The sequence below is a fragment of the Propithecus coquereli genome, unplaced genomic scaffold (genome assembly GCF_000956105.1).
Source record: "Propithecus coquereli isolate 6110/MARCELLA unplaced genomic scaffold, Pcoq_1.0 Scaffold188, whole genome shotgun sequence".
NCBI classification, from domain to species: Eukaryota; Metazoa; Chordata; class Mammalia; order Primates; family Indriidae; genus Propithecus; species Propithecus coquereli.
In genome coordinates this window covers 2212020-2237137 of record NW_012143634.1, presented here as the reverse complement: position 1 = coordinate 2237137, position 25118 = coordinate 2212020, and the positions used below count along the sequence as shown (strand labels likewise).

Below are 25118 nucleotides of genomic sequence, written 5' to 3'. Positions count from 1 at the left end.
TTGCCCTGGAAACTCAGTTGCCAAGTCTGAGTTAATATTTAGATGCCTAAAGTGGACACAGCACTATGCTAACGTCATGAGTGTTCTCATAATGCTCAGTAGTATCATTGGATCTGGAGCACTAGACAGTCAATGGCACGGACACCATTGTTTGTGAATTATTTGTCCTCCTGCTGGTTCTTCAGACTTCGTTTATGAATATCTGTTTTCTTCTGAGAAAAGTGAAGAGATTAAAAAGGAGATGATTTCTGTATTTCATTCCATAGCATCTCAGGAAGCCAGAAGGTATTAGATTTTGTGTCACTTCAGTAGGCTAAATCCTGAGACTAACAGCCAAATTTCATAAGCCCCCACCACTTTGGTACATTGATTTCAAAAAATACCCCCATTGTGCATTCTGGAACCTTATCTCCCTCTTTTTCTTGGACACTTCCCTTACATCATAGGAGATGGTCAAACACTAGCTACATGTATCTTATAGTTCACATCATAGCAGGATATTGAACGGGAAAAAAAACAATACTTGCACAGTCAAAAGTTTGAATATCCTCTCTTTTTATTTCAAAACATGGGAACAACTCAAAATTTGAGCCTCAAGGACCGAAACATATTTGAACCAAATGTTCAGAAGATGAGCCAGGCCATCATTTTGGCAACAAGCTTCACATGGACACGTGGATATTAGAGAATGATGCCCGCGACACGGCTAAAGCTATAGCACACTCACAGATAGATTGATACTTGCTTGTCTAATTTGCATGCATGAGTATGTTGCATTCTCCATGCCACTAGTACATATATGCCTTTCCCAAAGTCAGTGCAGGATCCATATTTGTGCAAGTCTTTAAAAGTCTCCCTTACAAAATTTTACCATAATTTAACTGAGACAGTCTTCCGGTGACAAATTCTTTCTGCCGCCTTTACTTCCCAAAAGTCATTTCTGAATAATAATTATGGCTGTCAAGAGTTCCAGCATCACTTAAGAGAATCCGTTTGTTAGTTATTTTAATGTCAGTTAGCTGGCTGAGAGTAAACCTGGCTAAACATATCCACATGCTTGGTGTCTGGAATTTGAAATTGGTAACCTTTAGCAGCGATGGCAACCTTAGACCAAAATGACATGAGAAAAAAAACCAACAACAGAAGATGTCCCGGAAAGAGTGGGGCTTTCCTGCTTTCTAAAGCAAATTCTTAACAGTGACAGCCTGACACACTCTTGCACGGGGGCCCACTTTTTCCCACTAATGCTGAATTGTTGGAAACCCAGACAGCGTTCAGAGCCAAGGAGGGAAATGCCTGAATCTGAAAAGGAATCAAAAGAAATTGTACCAGGGAAAGGAGATGGGAACTGAAAACAAGTTCCCAGAGTGTCTCTGTCAACAAGCATGTAGAGTCTTTATTACTAGAATATTCAGAGCCCCACGGGAATTGCTGCATCTTTTTTTGCCTTAACTCTTTTCTTGCCAGTCCTTCCCTGGTTGGTTGAACTGCCCCTGTGGTTGTCCCATCCTGAAGCCACGCTCAGCAGCAGGCCTCAGGAGCTGCATTCCTCGCAGTGACAGGAGAGGATGTACCGGTAGGTGGCAGTGAGTCGCATGCCTCCTGAGCATCGCAGCCGCAACGCCTTGAGCTTGGAGGTCTGGGGCCGGCAGCAGTGACAGGAGGAACGGAAGGGTTGCTTGAGGACAGTGCTGAAGGACACCAAGGGCTCGGAGCGTGACGCCTGGCTGCAGTGCCCCTCGCACCTGGCCAGGAGCACCATCTGGGGAGAGAAGAGGAGGTAGTTACCCTGCAGGGATGCCAAAACCTCAGCCAGGTACCACAGCATCCTTTGAAAGGCCCTAACACTCCTTGCCAGTTCCTGCTGGATTAGACCAATGGCTCCCAGCCCTGGTTGCATATTGGAATCACCTGGTAAACTTTTTAAAAAAATGTCAACACCGAGGCCCCATTTCAGGCCAATTGAATTAAAATCCTTGAGGGTAGGGCCAGGCTTTTGTGGTTTTCAAAGCTTCTTAGGTGATTTCAAAGTGTACTGAGGGTTTAGAACTACTGGATGAGGCCCATCACCATTCTGTGCAGGTAAAAATCAAAGAACAACAAAAAAAATTTCTCCTGATAGGTGTTGGTCTACCATGGGTCCAATGTATTGCAATTCTACCAGTAGCAAAATGCAGAAAGTCATTTCAAATTGAAATCAAAGAGTAAATAAAGAATGACTACAGAAAAAAGGAATTGGCTTGTGCAGGGAATAGGTAAAGAAAAGGCATACAGTTTCTGAAGAAGAAGAAGGGATAACCTCAGTGAAATGTACTGGATGCTGCAACTTGGGACAAGAGAATCACATTTCTTGGTGTATACATTGAAGGAGCCTGAGATTTGTGCGATCATATCTGTGTCTTCAGAGTCATTTACAGCAAATATTAGGATGCACTCATTCTGATCATTTTCCATTTCCAAAGGTTTGGGCCGGGGTAACAGAGGTTGTGTGCTCTTTATAGTGGCTCTTAATCTGGCGTTAGTAAACAGATACCTATAAGAATCTGATGAATACTATCAAAGTTATCCTCAGAAAAATGTACATAAGCACACATTCAATATTTTGCATACGGATTGAGGGAATGGACAAAAGGCTTATTTATGTATCCCATACAGAAATCCTAGTACCCTGGGAGTGGAAGTCATGGGTGGGGTAGGGTGAAGCAGCTTGATTCATTAAGCTACATAACCCTATATACTGGGGTGGAGAGGTGGGTAGAGAACCTGAGATTATTGGTCCATGTTTATGTGGGAGGGTCCTGCTTGGTGAATTTAATGTTAAATGATGGAGAAAAATTTGCCCTATAATTCCAGAGTCAACAAGATCATACAAAGTGGAACTGTTCAAATGAAAGATTAAAAGATACATATATATGCATGAAACTTTTTGACATTTGCCTTATGATATTTTGGGAATTAGCAGTTATTATTAAAAACCCATCAGCTATTATCTCTGACATCACCCTATAGGGCAGAATTAAACACCCAAGGATTAAAAGAAGGAAATAGCCAGTCCATCTTTCCAAAAGGGGGAAAAGATGACTTCTGGTAATTATAGATCATTAACATCATTATCTTAGAAGATCCTGGGGGTAAATCCAACAATCACTTAGCAATCACCAAGGCAATATGAGATACTAGAATAAAAACAGCAGGGCTTGGGGAAGAATAAGTTGGACTAGACCAACTGATTAATTTTCTCTGAAAGATCACAGAGGCAAAGAGCAAATGGCAGCTGTAAGCTGTTTTGATTTTATTAAAGCTTTTGATTCTATCCTGCCTGCTCTTCACATTGACAGGCAAAATTAAACATGATCTAAAACAGGTCTTTTGTTTGTTTGTTTTGTTTTTAAAGAGGGTATCTTGCTATGTTGCCCAGGCTGGAGTGCAGTGGCTATTCACAAGAGTGATCACAGCTCTCTGTAGCCTCGAACTCCCAGGCTCAAGGAATCCTCCTACTTCAGCCTCCCGAGTAGCTGGGACTACAGGCATGTGCACTGCAGCCAGCTCTAGAGCAATTTTTGAGAGATTATATCATAGGTCTCTGGTGCCCAACCCCATCTCTCTAATGAGAGCGAGAGAGTCCAAGATCTTCCTTAGTTCTTTCTCCCCACACCTGCCAGTACATGGGAAGAGCTGCTTGACACCTTACCTTGGAGTAGTGTTAAATTTGTTGATCTCTAATTTAAATCATCTATTAGATTGATTAAGCAGTTATTCAAAGAGTCACCTTCCAAAATGGAGTCTTTAGAGGTCCAGTTTTGGTCTGGGTGGCTACAGCAAACCTGCGCCAACAGATTTAATTCAGAAGGGCTGAAGACAATATGGGGCATCAAATCCAAATGATAACACATGCAGGTGAACCAAACATAGACCTAACTGACCAGGCCATTAGCACTGGCCATAAAATGACCAAGTCATCAGTGTAGGGCCATTTGTAGATGAGTTAACCTGATTGTGATTTCACCAGAAGTTTTCAGGATGTCAAGCTCCACCCCAGCCCATTCTAAAGGACAAGAAATCTAGGCACCGAAGGACCTGGGGCCACCTCCAATGGAAGAGGACCAGGCTCCTCTTCCTCAAGAGCTGGACTTTCTGCACAAAGAGAATGCACAGACATGTACAATGAGCACCTTCAGTGGCTGCTCCTGGTCATCAGAATAAAATCTGTCATTTTTAACACATGTCAAGGCCCTCGATGACCCGGGTTTCACATATCTTTCCAGTCTTATTTGTAACTGTTCTCATCACCCACTTCCTGCTCCGATCAAGCTTAACTACTTAAGAGTCCATGGAACTTCCCCAAATTCCCCTGCCTCTTGCCTTTGCTATGTCTTTCCTTGCCCAGGAATGTCCTTTCCACCTGGCTCTTCCTAATGAAATCCCACCTATCTACTCTGTGGCCAAATCCAATTTCCCCCTCTTGAAGAAGAGACCATGAAACAATTATTGGACTCTTGATGTTCTCAACACACACACACACATACAAATCCCCTCTCTGGGAGATCTAAATATATAGTTCCTAGCTCAAAGCTGGAAACTATATGGAAATCTACCTCTGTTTTCTGTATGTGTGTTGGAGGGGTGAAGCAGAAGTTTGGAAAATAAGATCCATAAATGGGTGTCTTTAAGAAATGAAGGGATAACCATTTGCTTTCCAGATTTACTCTCAATAGTCCACATTTTAGTCTCTGTCACGCCTCACCTGTATTTTCGCACTTAATGAACATTTCCTGACCTCTTCCAGACCAGAGTTTCTCAAACAGGAATGTGCAATTGAATCAGCTGGGATGTTGTTAAAAGGCAGGTTCTGAGTAGTTCTAGGGTAGGGCCCGAGATTCTGCATTTCTTATAAGATTCTATTAGTAGTTGATATTGGTACTGCTGGGTAGCCACACTTTGAGTAGCAAGGCTGTGATCCATTAAAGTTTGAGGGCTCTGCTAAAATTAGAGGATCGCTAGATAGCAATCATTTCGCCAACAAGAACATTTATTGAGTGCTTGTGAGTTATCTCATTTAATCCTCAACAACACTACAAGAAAGGTATTATTATGATCTATACTATTACAACATATGAAGAAACTCAGGCTGTAGACAGTTTCAGTAATTTGTCCAAATTTTCACATTTCTGGTAAAAGGCAGAGCTGGAATCAAACCCAGGTCTGTCTGAAACCAAACCCCTGACCCAAACCACCATAACTGCCTCCTAATACTAAGATGTTTTCATGAGGCATTAGTCAATTCACACCTTTCTCTGATCTATATTGACCCACCTCTGGGATCCCTGACCATGTCATTTCCATAGACATGCAAGTCTAACCCTTGTCTTATGGGTTTCTTGGGACATAGCTTCACCACCCCCAAGCTCATTCAGAACTTAGTCTTCCAAGAGCCTGACTGACCAGGTGTCTCCATTAGCATCAGAATAGAGACCCATCTGTCCCATCCTAGAACAGTGTTTTGGCTATTTTACCCCAACCAAGTGGGAAACATATTTTACCTTTTTCACAGCACTGAACACTGTGCGACTCTATTTCTGTGGCCCTATTTCTGTGCACCCCTTTTCTCCTCAGGAGCAAGACTCACCCATGCTGCTTCTCCCATTTCTTTCCCCACCAGCAACCTCAATAAACAACTGCTCATCTCATCTCCAGGGACCCAGGTCAACCTCCAAAGGGTCTGTGCCAGGCAGAGGGCACCAACAAAATTGCAATTAGGGGAACAGAGCAGCATGGGGGTAGTTGGGGCTTTGAAGAGGTGGGTGGGAACTCAACTCACTCCAACTAGAATCTGGTCCCATCACTCAGGTCACAAATCAAAGTAACACAAAGTGGCCTTTGCACACTGAACACCTCCCTTCCCTCTCTCCCTTATTTACATGTAAGCATTATGAGGGAAAAAACTTTGTCTCTTTTTTCTTTCTTTCTGTTTTAGTGTCTCCAGAGCCTTCCACAGCACCTGCACATAGTAGGAATTCAGTATAAGTGTGCTGCTTTATAAAAATCAAGTTATATGTCTAAGTAGTCAATTGTGTTATAAACGTGACATTTCTGACTCCTGTCACTTCTCCTACCACACTATGAGCTTGGTGAACAGCTGTAGGAGATGGCCTGGGGATCCTGACAGCTCCCTCCCAACACTAAGAGTCAGCCCTTAGTGTGCCAGGTCCCTTTTGCTCTAGGAATTTCCCCAGGCTTTTCCCCTGAACCCTCCTCCTTCTCTTTTGTTGCTGCCCCTTGGGCTCCCCATCTGCTCCTGTGGCCCTTGAGAGTTCAGACAGTGGTGCCCTGGTTCCATGCCTTGGCCTGGGGCCACCATCTCACACTCCTCATCCAACTCAGGCTTCACAGGCCTGCCTTGTCAGCCCCATTCCTGAAGACCCTTCCCTGGCCTGGAGTCCAGAACTCACGCCTCTCCAGCCCCTCCTTCCTCCAGTCACCTGGGAAGGGAGGTCAGCCCAGACAGTGAGGGCTGTTTCTCTTTTGCTTTTATCCTCTCCCTTAGCACCCAGCACAGTGGCTTACATTTACTTTGCTCTTCTGCCCCACCCTGTGGTTTAACAAGAACCACAATGCGATTCATTTTCCTAATCCTTTAAGACTATAGGAGATCCCAACAGTTATTGAGGTCTCAGTAGTGACTGAAATAGAAAAATGAGTCTAAACACCTGTCCAGTTTATAACTTCATCATCAAGATCATAATATCATTTATTAAATGTCTTATTATATGCTGGATGCTGTGGTGGTTGCTTCACAAATATTATCACCAACACCCATACCCACTCCCTCAGGTGGACAACTCCATTTTACATGGGAAGAAATTAAGGCACCAAATGTGGAGTTGGAACTAAAAACCAAGTCTCTCTCACTTCAAAGCCTGGGTTGTCTCAGTTCCCTTAAAGATTCCCCAGTCAGCCTGCTCCCACTAACCACTAACCTTTTGCCTGTTTGCTATGTAGCTTTTACTTACTCAGAATTTCAGAGAAACATGGTCTCCTATCAAGATTATAAATGAACCTGCCATTCCCAGGATCCTTCGCACCCAGGAGGTACCACCACCTAAAACCACCAGGTACATCCTAATCTGTGGCCACACTGTCCTCCTTGATGCGTCACTGTGGCTAGTCTTTTCCTCCTGACTTCTCAGTCCTTTCCTGAATTGCTAGGAGATGGGCAACAGGACCCTGGAACTGTCCAGCTGCAAGTTCAGGGCTAGGATGAACAGGCAGTCTCATTGAAGGCTCCCAGAAAAGCTTTCACTACTATTTCTTTTTTCTAGAAAAAAAATTGCTGAGTATAAATCATTATTGCTGGCAGATTAGAAGTTGAGCCTGGACTTCCAAATAATGGCTCCTACTTTCTACTTGTGTTCCTCCCAGTAGTAGAAAGATGAATGCTCTGAGGCAGACATTGCCACTCCCTGGTTATATTAAATGACATCGAGCAACCAACTTCTTTCAGGTTTCAGTTTTCCTTACTGGTAGAATGGGCATGATAACACCTGCCATCATAGGTTTGTTAGCAATGATTCGAGCATATAGTGTGAGGTGCCTGACACATGTTAGATGTTCAAGCAGGTGCCCTCCCTTCCCTGAGCTTGGGTCATATGCTCCCCTTCATCTGTCTTCACAAGGACAGACACTGAATAAATGTAAATTAGGAAGCACTAACAAATGACAGGCAAAGAGTAGGCACGTGTCTAGTAAATAATGGCCCTTGAACATGATATTGAGGGAATATTTATGTGGAGAGGAAAAATCTACCATAAGTGTCTTCTTTGTAAAAGAGATAAAGGTAGATTGTTATTGGCTAAATGTTCTATCCCAAGTTTCTAAGGGCAAACAATTTCATTAAATAAGACCCATTGGAGAGAAGGTCAGCCTGAGTCTGTGAGAGTTAAGAATTATAGAATATTTCCAAATGAAAAACAGTTTTGTTCCTGGATACATAGAGAAAATCGAATCCAGAAAAGGTCTGGGTAGTTGAGATTTTGCCAGGCATATTTTATGGCCAAGGAAGAAAGGTTTACAATTACAAGCACCATTTACATAAAACTATTGCTATATTTGGGATCATTTGGGAGGTTTGAAAACAGATTGTTCCCATGAAATTACAAACATTTCTCCTACTATCACAATCTTGTGCTATTATTTACCATGGCTTTCTGGAAGAAACAAAGGTGAACGATAGTAGACTGAAGTCTGTTTCTAAGATTCATGCCCAAGCACCGTGAGTTTGTTGGATTTCGGAAAACGACGTCTCTTCTTTGATCCTCCCTAGGTTAATGTGATAGTCGCTAAGGAATTCCTCCATCATTTCATCCAATCTTTCCAGATCGTTCTCTAGTTTTTATAGACGCTACTATTTCTTTGTTCCTTTCTATTATCACAGTGACCAGCACTTTCTTTGAAATAATTTTAATTCCTTTTTTTAAAAGAATCTTGATTATGGAGGACAATCCAACAAAGGGAGAAATTATCCACGAAATAAGAAACACTAAATATTAATGCCATCTGTTTCTGCAGAGGGAGGGAAGGAGAAACTAGTAATCGCTGTAGTCTGCCTTACTTGGGCCTACAGTTTCTGAGCAATCACGGTTGTAAAAACACTTCTCATTTTTTTTCTCAATTTGTTTTAGTTTTCTTTTCCTAAGAAGGGATTGTAGGCCTGAAAAAATTTACGTTCGTCTATTTACTCCTTTTTTTTTTTTTTTTTGGTTCTACAAGTTCAAATAAGAGACAGAAAGTTTTTCTTAAGTGGAAAATCTCTATTTTTTCCCACAGTCATAGGTCTTGTTAATATAATGGTTAAAGTGATTTAACCCAAATTCTGATCCCCCCAAACCAAAACAACTCATCATCATTGAGCTATAATGAGAGAAGTTAATGGAAATTTTAAAGGCAGACAGAAGTCATAACGTTTTTAAATGGAGAGTGGAGAGATTGACTTATATGGTCTTAATTCTAGTGGTTGCTATTACAAAAAAGTCTTAATTATACTGGTAATTTAAAAAATACTTGTCATATGAGAATGTTTAAATGGTTTTAGTCTCAGAAAAATCTCTGAGGTTGGGCTAAAAAAATTCTTATTTACCAAGTGTGGACAAATTTCATTCATGTGCCTGTTTGGGGTCAGTGGCAGTCATGAGAATTCATTCAGAATATGTTCCTCCCTACAATATGCCTCCCTTCTGGGTGGTCCATGCGGCTGGCCACTCTTGGTGGCCTTTTAAGCATGATATTCCTTTGCACACCACTGGGGCATGGGTTGCCTCTGCAAGAAACATACAACCTATTCTAAGAATAATTTGGATAACCAATGTAAAAATGATAAATGATCAAATGTCTATCTTATCTTTTGAGATCATTTTAACATAAACATAGCACACGGAGAAAGGCTCAGACTACAAAGCCAGTTACCAGCTATTTCATTAGAAAACTCTTTGAAAAGCCCTCCAAGAAGTATGTTCCAGTGCTCCATCATATTTTTTTGCATTTCTTTCCTCTTTTTTGCTGGTGGAGGTAGAAGGGATTAAGATAACATTTTTCTTTCTTGAAAAAGGACGCTACCACTCATAAATTTCACAGCCAGGAACAAAAGACACCCCTCTCATTGGATGAGTGGGTGCATAGTCGATTAGGCAGTTTTACTGACAAAAATGCAAAGTATGGTGGGAAACCCCTAAAGGCGTGATTCTCTCACAAGCCCTGGGAGCCAGCCACATAGCTCAAGTTTGGGCTATGATCATAGTTCTCCAACCCCTGACAAAGAAATATGATTTCTGTCCTGTTTTGAGGAGGGAGGAGATGTTCCCCTACAGAGACCTTGCTCTTACCTTTGAGCTACACTTGTACAATGGGTGACTGATAGAATCCACATAGTGGTGCCTCATGCAGCGTCGAGGGTCCGAGTCCATCATGAATGAGCTGTCCCTTTTGCTGTCTGTATCTCCCATTATCACCAGCAGGGAGAGCATAGAAAAGGATGCAGCTAGTACATGATTTCTCATTGTTGTAAGGAAAAACTTCTCCAGAAGAACAGCAGAGGGAGGCAGAGGACAAAACTTTGGAAATGCCTTCACCTCCTAGGATCCAGTCCCTTTCAAGGAAAGGGCAGGATCTGGCTGAAGCTTTCTGGTTGTCATTGTCCTTTGTATGCCTGAGTTTTGTCTTACTCTTTGCACTTGCAATCCATCATCACAGTATCTGCAGCACAGCTGGAATGAAAACAGAAATTATTTTCCCCAGAAATATTTACCCAGAACCACTAAGAGAACCCAGGAGGTATTGAGTAGAATTTTTCCATGTCATTTTGAGTGGAGAATATTGGTTTCTAGAGTGTCATTAGCATAAGCTGTCATCCATCTCCCCCACCCCCCGCTTAGCTTATGCTACATATTTAGAACCATTTGGAAAGGGAAACAATGGTTTAATGGAAGCACATGTTGACTTTAATTGCTGGAGTCCATGTTCCTAGGGGCAAGAATAGTTTGAACCCATAGTAAAGATTAAACATGTGGTTCTGGCGACAGCATAACTGAATTGGGTGGTCTCATCTTTATCCTTGGTGGGTGGGGGCAGAAGGGTCTATTCAGTTTCTCAGTAAGCTTTGGTGTCAATGTCAGCTTACAGGGCTAGAGAGCAGGCAGGTTAGTGATAATGAACACGGGCCATGTCCCACGGGGAAGCACATTTTCCATTTCCAAGTCCATACCCAACCACCCACCTAGTTTTCCACTTCTGTGCTCTGACTTTATCCTGTTTTTGTTTTAAGCCCTGTGCCACCTAGCATCAATGACAAGCTGCATCTGAAATACACATTATGCTAACTACCCTCCAGCATGGTTAAGGCAGCACATGTGTATTTGCCAACAGAGTCACACATCTCTGCAGAGCCTTTGTAGCCTGGGCACATGGTGTAATCTGAAAAAGAAAGCAGTCGTTGGAGCACAGCCTTACCATTAAAATGGGATCACATTATATAGGTTTTACTGAAATTTGCTTTGTTCTTTTAACCATATCTCTTGAACAAGGGACTGGAGTCCAGAGATCTTCCCCAATCAGCTCACTAACACCCCAGGCATGGCCAACTCCAATGCTTTTTATTATAGCAGAAAATAGTGAGTATCCAAAATATTTTCAAACATTTAGGAAAGTTGGGGGGAGCTGACATTACATCCAAAACAAAAGGAACATGATAATTCAAGCTTCAGAAAAACTTTCAAAGGTATTTCAGATAAAAGTTTGATCATTTTATTCACAGGACAACATTTTTTTTAACTTCCTATTCATGAACAGTCTGAATAAACAAGGCAAAGTGTTGATAAAATCAAGATTAGAAATTCAAGTGGGTATAAGCCAATTTGTTTTGCCCCAATAGAATAGCCTCAGACCCACTTAGCCTCAGTCAACTGTTTTGCAAGTGTCGGGCAGGGTATCCTAAGCAGAAAGGGGTATATGAAGTATGGCTGTTTCAAAGCAGGGCGTCCTTGGCAACAGCAAAGCCTCACCGCATGTGTTTCAGGAAAGTCCTAGAAATTTCAGGAAGGGCAGGGACCAGTAACAAGGGGACCCACCTGGACTTGAGTCCTGCCATTTATTAGCTGGGGGACCATATGCAGGTCATTTAAACTCTTTCAGCCCCAGTTTCCTCATCTATAGAGTAGAGGAGTTGGCAGAGACAGCATCTGTTGTCTCTTTTTGTTCTAAAATGTCACCATGTGATAGCAATGGATTCAGCTACCACCATCTCCAGATGCAGAAGATAATCCTAAAGTTGAGGAGACCATATTTCCACCAACTTTGTACCACTTTCCTTTATGTGCATGCTAATGCCAATATCTTGTTAAAATGGATCAAACCTGCGTCCAAAGTTCCAAATCAGCAAAGGATGGAGAAGAGCATGTTTTGCTTTCTTTTCAGCTGCATATTCTAGGTTTTCCTTATACACATTACCCTGAAACTCACTAAGACTTTAGCTCAAAGAGCCAGAAATTTCTTAGGGTCTATGTTCAGAGGATGCAATATTACTGACCTTTTCCTGAGTTTTAATGTGATTAAATTATCCCAAGTGGTTATCTGTCTCTTTGAAGCCTTAATTAGCCTCAGAAAGAGAATTGATTAGATATCGCCTTTCATTGCTCCAGTCTACAGATATTTTCCTCAGGAATTAATGGCAAAGGGATGAAGGGAAAAGCAGACATTCCAGTCCTGGCCTTCCTTCTCCACTGCTAGCAACTTCTCTTCAAAGCCATGGACAGGAGGTATGGTTAAATGAGCAAAGCAAATTAAAAAAAAAAAAACACGTATAGCATGATGGTAAAAACAAGCCACAACACCAATAACAAAATCCTACATATATGTATGTATGGTTGCATTTGTTGGCATTTCCACTTTCTCCACAGAGAAGGAAATATAAAGACCCCTTAAACATGGAAGATAGGCACACTCACTCATTTAAGGGAAATAAAAATTAAAGTACATTGAGATACTTTGCTCAACCAATCAGATTTATGAAGATTCCAAAGTCTGATCATGCATCCTATTGGCAAGGCTGTGGGAAAACAGGCCCATTTTGGAGACAGTTCAGTATAAATTGGTCCAAACTCTGTAGAGGCCAATTTGGCAATATCTTTTAAAAATGAAAATGTATATAATTTAGACCCAGTAATTTCACTTCTGTGAATTATTCTACATGTAAAATCACATGAGCACATGGTTACAATAGCATAAAATTGGAAACAGCACAAAATATCCATCAATGGGGACTGATTAATCATATTATACAACATTCATACAATGAAATACTGGGCAACTATATAAAGAAGGATGCAGAAACTCTGTGTACTGATTTGTCTTAAAATGGGGAGAGATAAGAATATATATTTGTATTTGCATAGAGAAGCCATGGAAGGATATCCAAGAAACTAATAAAATTAGTTACCTGTGGGAGTTGGGGGAGAGGCATGGGAGAAAGACTTTTTACTGTATACCTTTTCATAGTTTTAGATTTTTGAACTTGTGAGTATATTACCTAATTGAAATTTAATTTAAAAAATAATGCTTTCTCTTTTAAAAGCTCAGCTTAAAACTGGTAACTTGCTGGGCATGGTGGCTCATGCCTATAATCCAAAGGACTTGGAGCTGAGGCAGGAAGCTTACTTGAGACCAGGAGTTCGAGACCAGCCTGGGCAATACAGCGAGACCCCATCTCTGAAAAAAAAAAAAACTAGCTGGGCATGGTAGCACACACATGTAGTCCCAGCTACTCAGGAGGATTACTTGAGCCCAGGAGTTCGAGGCTGCAGTGCGCTATGATTGTACCACTGCACTCCAGCCTGGGCAACAGAGTGAGATCTTGTTTCTAAAAAAAAAAAAAAAAAAATCGTCCTTATAATGGTCCACAAGGCCCTATGTGATCTGATCTCCCAGTCCCTCTCTCAATTCAAAAAAAAAAAAAATACTGGTAGCTAAGTTAATGGATGTTTAATGTTTATGCCATTTTGTGTATTTTAATGATATTATAGTTTTATTTCTTATGAATATGGGAAGAAATGCTAATCTTTCTTTAGTCAAATATTCTTTCAGGTGGATCATTTCATTCTTGTACACTACTGCCACCTAGTAGTAACATCCTGAATTGCAAGCACAGTTAAATTTTGTTTTCCTGAAAAGTGAATAAAACACTTTGCAAGCAATTATTGTGAAGTTTACACAGATAAAGAGATAGTTAATGTCAGATACAATGTAACTTTATCATATATTTTTTCTCTTTAGAGATAATAAGCTGAACCTAGAAGTAGTAATAAAGAATAAAAGAGTAAGAGAAAATGTTGCTTCACCACTAAGAAACAGACTTCTCATTTTAACGCACTCACAAAGCATGATACTTTTTGTCCAGCTTTTATCTTAAACTCTGAAATAATAATGCAAATAACAATGTAAATAGGCCACAGAACTCACAGAACCCTCAAAACCAAAAGGTAACATTCTTGTAACATAATGCCAGGAGTTTTTTGCCTTAAGTGTTCACGTCGAATGAACCAGCACTGTTGTATTAAAGAAGAAATCAAAACAAAGCTCAAGAAAAAAGCGATGTTATGTTGAGCTGTCTTAACACTGTGCTGGTCAGAGTGTACATAGCTGAAAATGTGCAGAGTGTGGTTGTAGAGCAGGGGTGAGACCTCACAAAGAGGAAAATCAGAAATTAAGTAAATTTACACCACCAACATCCCCACTTTCTGGCAGCCTAGGGGCATCTCTGCCTTGTAGGAGTCTTTGTCATTTTCTCAAAAGTAAATTAATTCCAGTTTGGCTTAATTTTTTCAAGCTGTGTGTCATAAAATCAAATGCTGCCGATCAAGACTTAGAGCCTTAGCCCAGGCAATAATGAATCGAATGAGAGAATGACTCTTTTACTGAACTTACTAGCCCTGTGGCCACTCTCTGCTCCCGGTATAGTCTCTGAAACATGGACTTGGCCGATGTACAGGGCCCACATTCTAATAGCTTCAATGCAGAGCCTCTGCCGGCAGGAGAGGCACGTAGGCTGGCATGCCCAACTTTGGAGCTACCCTCCAAACGATACCAGTGGAAAAGAACAACTGGTGCCCAGATTTCCCCACCTGTCATCCTCAGCGAAATAATATAGCAGAGCTTACAGCGGGCCCAGCCTCCTGGGTGAGAGATGGTGTTGTGGCCACAGATCAGCTCACTCTTGGGCTGACCTTCTGCCTGGCAGAGGGTAAAGTACTGGTTTCATGCAAGTTATTCCAGCAACAGGCTAAGACAAGTGGCATGTGCCAAGAATGGCCTTATTCTTGCCCAGCTTGCCAGGCACAGGAGAGCAGTGCTTTGGTATCCATATTCTCCCCACCTCCACCTTGGCTGTTTTTAATATTAATATATGCAGGTATTCCCTCCTGTGGATTCTTTCAACAAGTACTTTTTAACACACATTCATTGAGCACCCACTCTGTGTCTCCTTTTGCTCTAACAGATAAGAGATAAGGATCAGAGAAAAAAATAGGTTCTATCCTAGATCTCTCTTCTAGCTCAGCTCACTGCAGAGTCTTGGCCCGTTGTTTTCCTGGGTAATTTTTTGGACACATTGATACATTTCCTTAACATATAATTTGTACCCAACGTGCACTACATCATTTCTGAGAAGATCAAGTTAAGCAGTCATCTGCTTAATATAATGACTTTGGAATTGAGTGAGTGTATCAGCCAGAATTATTTGTTATTTATTGTAATTTTTAAAAATTACGATATGAGGCATGAACAAGGTAAAGATGACAGAACATATAGCCTCTCTCAAAGGAATTACCAAAAACAGAAATAAAATTAAAGATTTATAATTGTGGAAGAAAGCTTGCTAGATAACACTTCATGCAGCACTAGGATTGGAAAAACAAGAAACTCTAGGTCTAATTCTGAGAGTGTGAAGTGCTAAGTAGCCCCTCCCCAAGAACTCAAAAGAATTCCAATTGAGTCTAGTCAACTGGAAGCCTTGGAGAGTAAGTCGATGCCTCTTCCCAAGGCACTTAATTTATAAACTGTAAACAGCATGTTGGATTTTATAAAGCATCCCATGCGCTCAATGAATGGTTTTTCATGTTATTCCTATCTGGAAGCACATCAGTAGTAGCCAAGAAGTCAGGCCTGGGCTGACCCAGAGGCAGCAGTACTGACCACAAACACTGCCAGGCCTCCAGCCTGCCAACCCCTGGAATCTCCAAGGATGGGCAGCCACAAGGTCAGTGGGGAGGGAGCAGCTCCTGCCCTTTTCATCTCAGAGATAGACACATTTCATGTGTCTTTCTACAGTGTGGGGGTGGTGGGGGGTGAGAGCGTGTGGGAGGGAATGACTGCCCCCATAGTCCTACTTCAGGAGAGAGAAGACAACATCCTTGGGGTTAAACAACAGTCCTCCAGTCTCTGATAAGACTCTGTGTTCTCCCAACCTGTACTACTAGCCAAGTGTGGCCAAACTCAGCAGTGGGGATGATGGAGGAAGAAAAGAGATGGGAGAAGCAAAAGGAAAGAAGGAGTATCGCTGGGGAAAGAGGCAATAAATCACAATTCTGGGGTAAACAGAAGTGCTAAAATGAATGATTAGGAATAGAAATGGTTTGGGGGGATGAGCCAACTGTCAAGCAGCCCCGCCTGTGCCTGTGTCCTTGGCTTGAATAGTTTTACTGTCTAGGGAAGGACTGGAGTGGGAGGACTCAGCCTTGAGCCTGACTGGAACTTAAAAATCTTGATTTTGACACATTATCAGGAAATCCAGAAAAACCTCTCATTGTTATCCAAGCTCCCAGTTACCTACAGCTTTCATCTTTTCTTTCCCAGACCCATTGCGAGCCTACGTTATTAGTGTCCTGTGTCCAGGTATTTTGCACTGATTTGTCAGAAATATTGGATAACAATTTCTCTGCATTCTGAAAACTAAAGAGCATTCTACTGTTGCCTGATCTGATGGAAGGCAGGCTGCTCTTAACAATCTTCAATCCATTTGTCCTACCCGCCAATCATTGGCTGTGCGATCTTGAGCAAGCCACTTGCCTTCTCTGGGACTCAGTTTCCTCATCTACAAAATGAATAGATTGGTGTAGATGTTTCTATGACTCTATCCATTTTTAACAGTCTCTAACTCTATCCAAGCTTTTCAGAGTACAGCACCTGCTTTGGGGCTATGTAGAACCCAAAAGCAATACTACAAAAAGAGTTCCTTCCTTACTCAAGGACTTAATGCTTGCAGAAGAGTCCAAACAAGGTCTAATGCGGTGCCTGAGCTAACATTAAAGGTCAAACTATAAGAGCTTGCCCCTTGATGAGGCCATATTGGTGGCCTGGAATAAAAATAGCCCTTAATAACACATTGATTTGGTGCTTGCAATGTACTAAATGTAGTTTATAAATTTATAATGTCCTGTTAATAATAGGAAGTGGTTAGCAAGAATATTTAACCAGTTCCTGTTTCTGTCTTAAAATTTATGGTGTTTCTGTCCAGTCTCTACCAAAGCATAAATGGGGAGAGTAGAAAGGTTAATTAATAGTAGTCAATGCTAGAATTAGACTTCTTTTATTTAATGATGACAACCTAGGCTGAATTCAACCCTCCTTCACCTTTCTCATGAATGGCTCTTATTCTTAAACTAAGCTTAAGCTACAGATCCTCATGCCCTAGAGGAGTCATCTGTGATGCTCTAGTTCAGGACAGGAGAGGATGATTGGTTAGAAGAGTTGTCTTCTCTGAAGATGTAGAATTAATAATGTCCTAGCGGTCAAGAGCAAGGCACTCTGCTTGGTAAAGTATCCATAGAACCTCTGTGCTAGGAGAGGTACATTCCTGAAGCCCTGAGCTGGGACTTGGCTCTAAAAGAGTTGACCATTGGTTATGGTTCTTAGATCCTGTGCTGGGCATCTGTGGGCTTCTATAGTTTCTGTGGAAAGACTCATTCCAAGTTCTTGACAGTTGACATAACTAATTGACTTTAGAATACAAACCTTGCATACATTGGAAATGACCAAGTCTGATTACTAGAGTGTCAGGAAGCACTTTTCTGTTGAAGTTTTTTTCCTCCAGGGGTTTGGGTCATTTCTGTAAATCTAGCCACCTGACTAAAAGCTATGACTGATATGGTGATGAGCTGTCAGGAAATACTTACGGGTGGCCTGTCTAGGGTGCCACAAATCAATGGTAGCCCTAAGCACAGAGTCTCCTTCCATCCTTTCATCAATAGGGAATAAAAGTAGGCAGAGAAGAAGCCACAGAAGAAGTATAAAAAGAAAAGAAGGAAATATTATTTTTAATGTTCAAAATCTGCCATTGCCCTTTCAATTTTTTCAAATAGCACAATTTCAGAAAGAGAAGGATCCCTTCATTTCACCCACTCCGTCCCAGGAAGGGAGGTTTTGCATGAGGAATGAGACACACTCTACTGCCCACCTTGCATAAGACCCTTTGGAAAGAAAGCAGGAGCATTCTGAGATACTCAACCCAGAGGACTCAGTCCTGCCAAAACACATAAAGGTACACTCTCCCTGCGGGAAAGAAAAGGTGGCCAGGTATTCTGGGGACCCTTACGCTGAAATAAGTCAACACTTGCTCTGCCATTGGACTGCTGGCCGTGATATGGCCTCAGGAGAAGAGAAGTGACCAATGTCAGCTCAGGGTACAGTCTCCCTTTTACCCTAGAGCAGAATGAGTATGTTGGCTTTTTTTTCAAAGTGTCCAGCAAAGTGTTTCCAAAGCTGCATTTGAATCTCCTCACCCGCAACGTTTTGGAATGGTGGGCAGTGATCTAACCTAACAGCTGTAGAGCCCTTCATTAAGAAAGGGGTATAAACAATAGGAGAGACTTAGTCTTTCCATTCCCTATTCAATTTGCCTTTTCTGCACAATGGTGGGATTTGAATACTGAATTCGATCCTGTTGTAATCTGGGATACTCCTGGACACAGACCTATGTCAAAGGAGCAAGGTTAATTTAAAAATCACACAAAAACATATTTCGTTATATTGCTAATAATCCCAAACTTGTTGGGCTGGTGGTTCTCTGTATTTTACTTTGCTTAAACCTTGCATACTACATCTTTTCCTTGTCAGCTCTCCTGTAGCGATCCTACTGTGCTACCTTTGGATTCCAAACCTCAAAAGAAAAATTTAAATTCTGAAAAGGGATAATTTTTCATAATTGGGGGGAATCATAGGAATGTATTGAGACCTAAAATATCCCCTTGGATTTTAAAGAAAAATTGGACTTTGATTAAGGATTGGATTTCTTTTCTTTTCATATCGATGTTAGCAATGTGTGTACCTATATTGTACTTAGAGTTGAGGGTGGGGGATGTTTTTTCACTTGAGGAATTGACCTGCTTTTCAGGTAAAGAAGGCAACTTCAAACCCCTTCCTGGGAGAGAGTGGGTGAAATGAAGGGATCCTTCCCTTTCTGAAATTGTGCTATTTGAAAAAATTGAAAGGGCAGTGGCAGATTTTGAACATCAAAAATAAAATAATCCTTCCTCCTTCTCCTTTGTTATTTCTCCCATGACCTGCTCTCTTCCTATTTTTAATTCCCTATTGATGAAAGATGGAAGAAGACTCCACGTTTAGGGCTGTTGTTGGTTCGTGGCACCGTAGAAAGGCCACCCCTGAGCATTTTCTGACAGCTCACCAACTTTCGTAAATGTCTTAACCTGTAGCCTTTTCATTTTTCAAAGATACTGCAATTGGTTGGATCATGGCTTAAAAGAGGAAGTTGGGATTGAGCCAGGTCTTGGAAGAGAGCAAATTGTCTGAAAAATTCTTAGCTTTTGTGGAAAAAAAAAGGAGAAAAGAGAAAAATATATCTATTGCAAATCTCATACCCGTTATAAAGCTGCTAGTCAAATGTTCATGTCCAGATTTTGCCATGAGGGTGAAATGGACCCCAACTGGATGAATTCCTGATTATGAGCACTGGGGGATATGTCACCAACTGAAGTTACCCATTCTTTGAATCTTCTGAGTCAGCACTCTTTCTAACAAGAAAGTAGTTGTTCCAGACTGTGAACCCCATCCAGGGTGTTGCATTCTGACTATTGAAAATGGGTCTGGGGGTGTGATTCTTAGGGGATATATGCTCAACCATCAGGCTCTGAGAACCACTGAGGAAGGGGACAGTAAGCATAAATAGTGCCAAGCAAATGACTGCCAGAGATACGGGGAAAAAAGCTTTGCAGATGTGGGGGAAGCTGGCATCAGAAATAATGCCATCAGCACAATCTTCCTCAAAAACTCAACCGTGTGGGTGTGTGAATTTGCAGCATACAACCTGCACAGTCAAACGAGCACTCATTTCAGTACCAGCCTCCCCTTCCCCGCTGCACACATGAGGGTTTTGGAAGGATTCCCCACCCTATGTTTTCTCCTGAAATCAAACACAGAAGTTCATGGTTGCTGACCTGATGGGCGAGGAGTGGGTACTACCAGCTGGAATGTTGCCACTGGCAGGGGCAGACAAGGAAACAGGAATGCTCTTAATGTCCTCCCAAAGAAAACCTTTGATGGACAAAAGAGTGGTTGTATTTTTACCCTCTCTCTTCATGCTGCCAGGCTTCTTTAAATAGATCCTCTAGCCTAGGGACTTGTATGGAATAATTCATATTAAAACCCAAGAAGTAGCAGCAGAGGGGAGTTGTTTCTTTCTTCTCTTTCATTTCTTTGTTCTCTTCCTTTCTTTTTTTCTTCTTGTCAAGCTAACAGGGAAAGGCTCATTTTAATTCAGCTGTGTTAAATTTTTCCTTTTGGGTCTTTTAATGAACTTTGGCTAATTCGGAAAAGACAACCCAAGCCCTCAGGAAAAGAAAAGGAATAGGAAGCCTCCTCATGGCTTGCTCTTTAATACCTTTTGGTCCCAAGGACATTAGCAGCATCTTTTAAGGATGCTGCACAGGGAGGTTTATAGGAGGCTCTTAAATGGGAATCTCTAATTGAGAGGTCCACTTCCTTCCATTTGCAACTCACCAACCAAACTGTTGTTCTGCTGTTAAGAGAAAGAATGAAAGAAAGAAAACAATCCCTCCCCATTTCTAAAGTCTCATGCATTTTTAGTTCAGCTCAACCCACGATCTACTTCTCCCCTCTCCTTTTCACCAAGCGGGTTTCATGAAGACATTCAGGCCTGTGCTAGCCAAATTGAAAGTCCTGTCTCTCCTTCTTTTTTGGGGGGCAGGGAGGGATGTGGGAAGGACAGAGGAGGAAAGAGGGTAGGGCAGGACCCAAGGATCCAGGGAGCTTTGTTTCAAGTCACTTGTCTTCTCCACTCCCTCCCCCAAACAGAGAATAACCACATTTCTCTTAATTTAGGCCGAAGTGCATCCAACCATCCCCATAGCTCCTGCCCCCAGGCCTTTGCCCTTGTCCCCAGGCCTTTGCCGGGGATGTTCGGGTCACTGTGATGGTATGCTTGTCCCTTCCAACCCGGTCACTCCAGCCCTGCTCTTGGCAGCCTAAAGGGCAGCCGAGCCATGTGGCTATTCCTCTCTGCTAGTGGGTTCAGGCTCGGGGCTACAAAAAGCCCCCCAGTCCTACCAGCCCAGCCCCGGCAGAGCTGGTGCCAAGAATGACATCCTGGGAATACTATGAAGATGGGGAGACCTCATGGGCTGTTCTCTCTGGATGGAACAGGACCCAGGCTGTCTAGAAAACAGGCAGAGCCAAGAGCCAGCTCACAATGGAAGGAGCTCAGGCGAAGGGAAAAGGGGGCAGGCTGGGAGCAGTGGCGAGCAAAAGAAAAGAAAAGCCACATGCCACCCAGGAAGATTCCAAGGCGGGAGGGAGGAGGTGGTGGAGGAAGTACTTGCAGGAAGCAAGTACCCAGACATGGCACTGCCAGTCTAGCTGGATTCTTTTCTGAATTAGATTATGCGAAAGAGGGGGAAATATATAGCCGGCCAGCTGTTCAAAGGCTTACAACCTTGCTTTTATTGTCCGGGTAAGTTGGTGAGGTGGGGCATCAGAGGAATTCCAAACATACCATCCCAGAGAAATTTTAATATGTTCCACAGTGTCATACACGAAGAGGAAATGACAGCTGATCACAGCCAGGGCAGGCCACAGCAGTCCCAGCCCTGGAGCTCACCCACCCACCCATGGCTCTGCTACCCCCTCTGTGTTAGCACTTCTCAGTCCTTCCACCTGCCTCCCCATCCCCTCCGCACCCGCTGGCTGCTGGCCTAGCCAAGAGGGCCTGGACAAAGTAGCATTGACCAACTGTCATGGGAAGAGGTGAGGGTGGGCTCCAGGGCCACTGGCCAAGAAGCTGAGGGCTGGCTAGGGTGAGTCAGGCACCCCAGGGAGTCAGAGGCATTTTAATCCCACCATGTGGGATTATCTACTGATAAGGACTAAGTCAAGGACCCTGGTGATGCTGTCTTCAGGGTTTTTTCCCAGTACCCTAACCGCGTGATAAAACACGATACTGAATTATTTGAAAGCAACACTGTGTGTGGCTCTGACCGAGACTTGGGTTTGGGGAACAGCTTCCAGCAGCTTCTTCCCAGGGGCCTCTTGAATATAGGCCAGGCCCAGAGGTCATTGGTTTTGATCCTGGGGGTGGAACAAGTAAGTGGTGGGAGATAATGACTGCATCTTCCTCTGTGCGTATTTCTAATTCAATGATTCATCAAGTAGCCCTGATATCAGCTGCTGAGTAGGTGACTCACACCCAGCCCCGATAGAGGCAGCACGTGGTCCTTTTCAAAGGGTGCTCCAGAGAGCAGAGAAAGGATCAACTGCTCTTTTTCCAGGCATCTTCTACCCAGGTTGGAAAGATCCAGGCTGTGTTAGCTGTGCAAGTGACGTGAGCCCAGGATCTGGTGAAAAAGGCCTCAGGGGAACCCCTTAATCATAAATGGAAAGAAAACCTATTGATGAGGGACAATCATTTCAAGTAAATCTGGAAACCAGCAGCTATTTTAAATGGTTCTTTATAGCAAGAAAGTTATTGTCCAATTTACCCAACGGCAAAGTCCATTTCAGTCCTGGAGACAGAATATGGACTGAGAATTAGAGTGGGGGGACAATGTCTCATTTATCTTTGCATCCATCAGGAGTAGCATAGCGCTGTGCACATAGAAAATGCTTAATAAATATTTATTAAAAATAGCAACGAAACGAATAATTAACCAGTAAGAATAATAGTACTTGAACTGCGAGTTCTTAAAATAGAGTACAAATTGCCAGCCACCATTGGTGGCTATAATTCCAAGAAACTCACCACATTTTTCAAGGGCCCAAGAAAATAAATGAGTTGGAAATTGTTAAATGTATTGAAAAATGATTTATTTTTCCCTTGACAGTGTCATTGGAACTCGAATTAAGATTGAAAACTCCACAGGCACGTTTCCATCTGTGGGTGTCAGCTGCTTGGTACACAGTCGTAAGAAGGCCTCAGCCAGTTCTCCCGTTACCTGAACCAAATGTATTTTAAAATAAATGATGCAAAACATTGCATTTTGTGTTCAAATACTCTCATGTAATGATCTGAATAATAGTTTAAGAAAATTGTTTTGATTCAGCTAAATGCTTTGCTAACAGCAGTTTAAAAAAAAATCACAGTAAAATTTTATAGCGATAGAATCCATACAGGATTTCTTGAATAGTGAATATTCCAAAGTTGTAAATTAACTCATTCAAAAGTCAGATTTTCATTTAACAATGCTTGTTAGGCTAGTTGTTAGTGAGAATCAGAAAAGTTCCCCATAAACTATGTCCTGCTCTGCAATGAAAACTGGTCAATAGGACCCTAAAGTTTACTTGCAGAAACAAGACTGGCAAGAAGAAAATGAGTAGATATTTGCATGGTCTAAATGCTCAGCTGAGAAGCATTCTGCAGTCCTGGCTGTATTTCGTTGACACCCACAGCCGACACCGCATTTTAGGCATCTCTATGCTTTCAAATGCACCTGGTATTTAATGTTATGTGTTAAAGCAATTTGCAGATGCCAGCTCCTTGTAATTAAAATACATTAATATTAGAAAAGAAAAGAGGCATGTTTTGCAGCAGCCATATCTGTTATTAATGACAATTACAAAGAACTGCGCATGGGACTCCTATCTTGCTAAATAGCTTCCTTTCCCGTACCTGAATCTCAGTAGAGATGGGCGTCTGCGTCTTTCATGGAGGCTTATCTAGCCTCGTCCATTACAATGAGCCTCAGTTACTGGGCGTTCTGAGTCATTAACATTCTGTACACAATCAAACTTCCCGTCCCCCAAGAAAGAGTTATGCCCAGGCCTCCTACAGCTCAATTGTTCATTTAAAGACTGAACTTGTATTCAGGAGTTTGAAAGAACCTTCTGAATATTCCTCAGGTATCTGTAGGAGCCATTCCTACAGGTCCTGGTCCCTGTGCTGGTGGGAGCATCCTTTCCCGGTCACTCCTTGGACATCGTGCTGCAGGGACGAGCTGACGACTAAAAATAACCCCCTGCAATAAGTCCAAGGCAAACGGCACGCATTTCCTCGGACTTTTCGCCCAATCAAAATCATACAGTAAGCCCATCCTCAGCTCTCCCCAGTGCTCCCGCAGGCATCTATGGAAGCGAAGTCCTGCGCGTTGGGAGAAGAGTGCAAAGGAGCTGGATTCCTGCAAAGCGTGACACAGAAAGCTAGAAATAAATGTTGCCTATTGTTTGAAGTCATTCTGAACACTCCGGCAGAGTCCTGGCAGGAGATCAGCAGCATACATAAGTAGTAATAAAGTAAACAGTGCGTTTTCAAACTCTCAGGCTAGCCTGTGTTAATAGTACCCCCATTGTGAGTGGGATGAGGGCGGTGGGGAAGATACTGGGCTCCACGAATCCATGTTGGCGAGTAGCTTCTTCTCAGCCCCCTTTCACAGGGTCAACTATAAGAACCATCACAAAGTTACATCTAACTACGCAGAGAGTTTGAAAAGAAAATCTCTTTAAGTCAAACCAAAAGATATTTTCGAGCTTCTCTGAGAGGCTCCCTGCTCTGTCACAGACTTCAAAGACCCGTTCATTTAAAAAACACAATGCTAGCATGCTACAGATTAATGCAAATTAAAGTAATGCAAATTTCAGTGGTATTTAAAGGTTGTCTCTTTGTCTGAGAGGAGGATGAAATGCTCGGTTTGGAAAGAAGCGATTTCCTAGGCAAGCCGGCAGCGCTTGTTTTCCTGCTTACCTTGGGGGAAACGCAGGGCTCCTTTCTTCTCAGACTTTTCTGAGAGCTAGAAAGAGGTCCTGTTACTTCCAAATGCTTTTGTTCTTCTGTCCCTCTGTCACATGGCTTGCCTTTTATATTTGCAACACACAAAAGTTAGGACTGTTGTTTAAGCGACACAGGGAGAGAGAGAGGGGGAGAGAGAGAGGGAGAGAGAGAGAGAGAGAGACGGAGAGAGAGAGAGAATGTCAAATGGAAAAGTGCCATTGCAGTCATATATCAATCAGGCGTGCGGCCGCAGCAGCGCACTAGCAAATGGGAATGCCACGGAAATGTGAGGCGCTCGTTATCAGGGACTCAGCCGCTGCCCACCGCTCGGCTCCCTTCCACCGAGCATCTT

General features: G+C 42.5%; 1 protein-coding gene across 1 annotated transcript; it reads right to left on the bottom strand.

The window, feature by feature from the left end:
• Positions 1-538: 538 nt before the first annotated feature.
• On the bottom strand, positions 539-25118 carry NDP (Norrie disease (pseudoglioma)). The gene is made up of 3 exons (XM_012642801.1): positions 24740-25118; positions 9876-10256; positions 539-1762 (listed from the first exon to the last, which is right to left on the bottom strand). Exons 2-3 carry the CDS (start codon positions 10047-10049, stop codon positions 1535-1537), a joined length of 402 nt encoding a protein of 133 aa, XP_012498255.1. The 5' UTR covers positions 10050-10256; positions 24740-25118; the 3' UTR covers positions 539-1534.